At 31.7% G+C, this 4617-nt stretch overlaps 1 protein-coding gene across 1 annotated transcript in view; it reads right to left on the reverse strand.

The window, feature by feature from the left end:
• LOC106472582 (ribonuclease Oy-like) overlaps positions 1–4617 on the reverse strand; it is a 37767-nt gene that overhangs the window by 22704 nt on the left and 10446 nt on the right. The window contains exon 2 of the mRNA XM_022401140.1: positions 3851–3897. Coding sequence (XP_022256848.1) covers positions 3851–3897 — 47 coding nt within the window. The remainder of the gene's footprint in view (positions 1–3850; positions 3898–4617) is intronic.

Here is a 4617-nt window from a genome sequence, read left to right on the forward strand (position 1 = left end):
AAGTAAAGCTTGAGAATATATACATATAGACAAACGAAAGGGATGACATGACCTTTCACCCGTGACCCATCTTGAAAGGGTTAAGTAAAGCTTGAGAATATATACATATAGACAAACGAAAGAGATGACATGACCTTTCACCCATGACCCATCTTGAAAGGGTTAAGTAAAGCTTGAGAATATATACATATAGACAAACGAAAGGGATGACATGACCTTTCACCCATGACCCATCTTGAAAGGGTTAAGTAAATGGTTAGAGTTTTTTTATGGGTAATATATGTCAAACTTTATGCAGCTGTATACATAGTGGTACGAAAGTCATTCCCCGCAGAGATTGTAAATAACAATAAAACAAAAGTATTTATGCTTTTCTTTATTAAAGTAACTGTTTAAATTGCTGACCATTAACATCAAACATTTATAATGATTTAAAGTTAATGATCAACAATACAAACACTTAGTTTAATAAATTCCTATATTTAAATTGCTGACCATTAACATCAAACATTTATAATGATTTAAAGTTAATGGTCAACAATACAAACACTTAGTTTAATAAATCCCTATATTTTTATTGTTATTTAAAATCCCTATAGGGCACGACTTTTTCGCTACCTGTATCTATGATGTTACTTTCCAAAATATTTCCATACTTTACAACTCATAGGAAGATTTCTTGTAAAAATTAGTATAAAAGTGCGTTAATCCAAATTAAAATATTTAAAGAAAAGCGTATCACAGGAATACGAATACACAGAGACTTTCAATAAGTATTGTACTTTTAGTCAAGTCTGGGAATGTCATTAACAAATCTTAGATATGATTGACTAAGTTGTTCTAGAAGATCAGTAGAATAAAAACATTATGTCCTAATGCAATTGTAAAAATTGTACTTTTAGCTGTAGAAAGCCAAGTCTGACAGTTATTCTGAGAAGGCCATTAACAAATCTTACATATGATTGACTGAGGTGTTCTAGAAGGCCAATAAACTAAAAACAGTATGTCTTAACACAATTGTAAATATTGTACTTTTAGTTACAAGTTGTATCCAGAGCTTTAAATAATTGTCTCCTTTTCATCAGTCCATACAGGCAGTTAAATTAATTTACAACACCCTTTGAACAAGACAAATTATTATCCTATATCTCTGTTATTACAATACAAGCTGTGAAACTCACTTCAGAAATTATCTGTTACAGCTAAACTTGGGTGGGATCAATTACTTTAGAACACCCTTTGAACAAGACAATTTATAATCCTCTGTCTCTGTTATTACAATACAAGCTGTGTCATGGGCTAAACTCACATGCTATCTGACTTCACTTTTACTAACTTGGTTGCCTCAACTGAGGTCTAGAACTTTCTACAAACTAGAAGATGTTATGATGTAACAATACTCACTCAAGGCAAATTCAGAAAGTTCAAGTAACATGATATCAATCCACAATAATTGAACTATACAACAAATGATTAATAAAACAGTTACATAAGCACACTAACCATAAATACCGCTTACTTTAATGCACACACAATATAAACTAAATAATACTCTCGTTTAAACTTAAAATGGACCGTCGTGTATATCTAACATCATGGATGTTCTAACAGGGTGGTTGGCTTCTGGAATGGGTTGCCATTCGATGTTGTGGAGGCAGTAAATTTAAGTGAGCTTATTATTTTTTTCTAATTTATTTATTTGATAGTTTTAGTTTAGAGGATGGGATGGCCAAGATGAACCAAAACGTTCTTCATTGTCCCTAAACGTTATGTTAAGGTGCATCTTCAAACCAAATTTTTAGCATGAAAAACCTTCATGTTTAATGCTGAGCTGCTGAGGACATGTATGTTAAAACCGCAGCAATTACACTGGAAAACAACAGCATTACAGTAGTAAAATGATTGTGGATAAAAACCTTACTAAATATAAACTGGAGCTGGATCATTAGCTTGATTTACTATAACCACTTATCAATTAATGATTAATGTCACAAAAATACTATACTGGCCCGATTATAAGGCGATGTTTTTTCAGTAATAATTAGGCTGTAAAGTTCATAGTCGTTGCCTATAATCGCGGCCAATCACAGGCCTCTTCCCCCTACTCTAGCCTGTCACATTCCTGAATGTCCAGACAGCATCCGTCTATGCATGCATGCCAGATGTTTGCTCAAGGTCATCGCTAATTCTTGCAACTAATCTACCTGTTCAGTTATAGTATTGATTTTGTTGATGCATTATTGCTTTGACTGTGCTCGTTTTACATTATATAATAATTGTCTGCGATTCTCGTTTTAGTAATCGACCCTTGTGCAAGAATGAGTGGCCACACTGAAAGTCCGGGAATAAGAAAGTGTCATATTAACAAAGGATTATGATACAAATCTTAAAATTATGGTGGTTCACGAGGCAGAAAACAGTTGTACTGCTACTAGAACATTTGGTGTGCTTGAAATAATGTGAAGCGTTAGTGGAAACAAAATACTAAACTCTTTAATGCACCTTCTACAAGAAAGGCATTTTGCAGACCTAAAAAACGGACATTATGAAACTCAATTTTTTCTTTCGCATGGTTTCTGAAAATAGCTTTCTCTATGATTGAGCTAATATGGTAATCAACTAACTGACGTTAGCGTTTTTACAATTATTACTGTTTTCGACTATTCCAACTGTTCAATAATCAAAATATTGCCATTATGGTTTCTCATTATTGTTTTTTATTAAATAAAATTTGTTCAGTCTCACAAAAATAATCAAGTAACCAAATTTATGGTTTCTGATTATTCCAAGTAACTGAAATATTGCCATTATGTTTGTTTCTTGTTAAGTTCAAAGCTAAACAATGGGCTATCTCTCCAAATAACTAAAATATTGCCATTATGTTTGTTTCTTGTTAAGTTCAAAGCTAAACAATGGGCTATCTCTGCCCTTCCCAACACAGGTATTCAAACCATATTTTTAGCATCACAAGTTTATTTTTCAGCCATCTTGTACCGATAGCCAATTAGATGAAATTAGTCTGATGAATTAAGAACGTTCACTAATTGTTCAGTTCTAATTGTGTTGATGTACAAAATGTCACTTCAGCTGGTTTATCAGTCTTACTGTGATGTAATGTCAAGGAAAACTACAGTATGGGAACAATAAAGTGTATAGAGAATCAAAGTGTTTGTTGTAGTAGAAGCCACATAACAGAGAGTGACTGTCGTAGCACAAACAGATATAAGGAGAATAATATCAATAAAATATATCACTACAAATGGAACATTAAAGGTTATGAGTAGAATATATCTCTTCACATGGGCAGATCCAGAGTAGGGGGGGAAGGTTAACAAAAATGTACACATAATAACAACAACAACTCAATGGCTTCAATGTGACACTTTTAGAAATAGAATAAAGAATCATTCTCAACTAATACACAAGATCTGTATGATTTTTTTACAGGTTTTCGTATGAATAGATTTCACTCATAAAAAAAATTATTTTTTATGTCATAGATCTCCAAGTGACCTGTAAGGACAACCTATTAAAACCTAAATTATTCATGTTAATAATAACCACTATAAAAAGAATAAAATTTACCATCCAAACCTAAACATTTGTAATACACTCTTTCCTGCTTACTAACCAGTATGCTATTTAAGTAAGAGCAATCTTCAATGACCAATGACATTATCCAACAGGAATTTTGAAGGGTTTAACTATTTAAAGTAGTAATTTTATTGGGTCTCTACACATTTAAACCATTCACTAATACTAGATATGTGTGTTGTGAAAGTTTATTAAAACCTTTTTTACTTGTGCTGGTGATGTAACACTCACAACTTTGTGAGAGCTTTACACTTACCATAAGCCGTGTATTACCCAATAATTTACCTCGGCAGGAACTTCACACTGAAACAATAAAAAAAACTGTAATTTTACTTTCCTAATAAATAATAAACAGAAGCAAGTTTTCAATAATGAAGATCAAAAAGAAATATGAAGTTAAATAAAAAATATCATATATTCTGAATCAGTTAGTTCATTGTTACTTATGATTAAATATACTTACTCATTATTAGTTTTTAAAGTTTGCTCACCACAAATGAAGACACTTTAAGAGTATCTCTACAGCTTGAATGACGATTACACGCAGTACATAAGACTGTGAATTTGTTAATGTCTAATGAATGATTGTATAAGGTAATGTACATACAAACAGTCTTGGTAAAAATGTGTCTTAATCTACACTAAAGGGATGGATTTAAGACAAACAAGTCTTGTTAATATCTAGAGGAATGACAAAGCTTTCATTCTCATCTTCTATGTCAGGTTTCACAGTGACCGAGAGTAAACAGTAAGTTACCTACATGTAGTTTAAAATGAAAATCAGTCATATTATTAAGTAGCAATAGTTCCTGAAGTACCACACATCAATAAAATTCACTTTAAAATGAAAATCAGTCAAATTATTAAGTAGCAATAGTTCCTGAAGTACCACACATCAATAAAATTCACTTTAAAATGAAAATCAGTCAAATTATTAAGTAGCAATAGTTCCTGAAGTACCACACATCAATAAAATTCACTTTAAAATGAAAATCAGTCAAATTATTAAGTAGCAATAGTTCC

Source organism: Limulus polyphemus, unplaced genomic scaffold (assembly GCF_000517525.1).
Source record: "Limulus polyphemus unplaced genomic scaffold, Limulus_polyphemus-2.1.2 Scaffold5439, whole genome shotgun sequence".
NCBI lineage: Eukaryota > Metazoa > Arthropoda > Merostomata > Xiphosura > Limulidae > Limulus > Limulus polyphemus.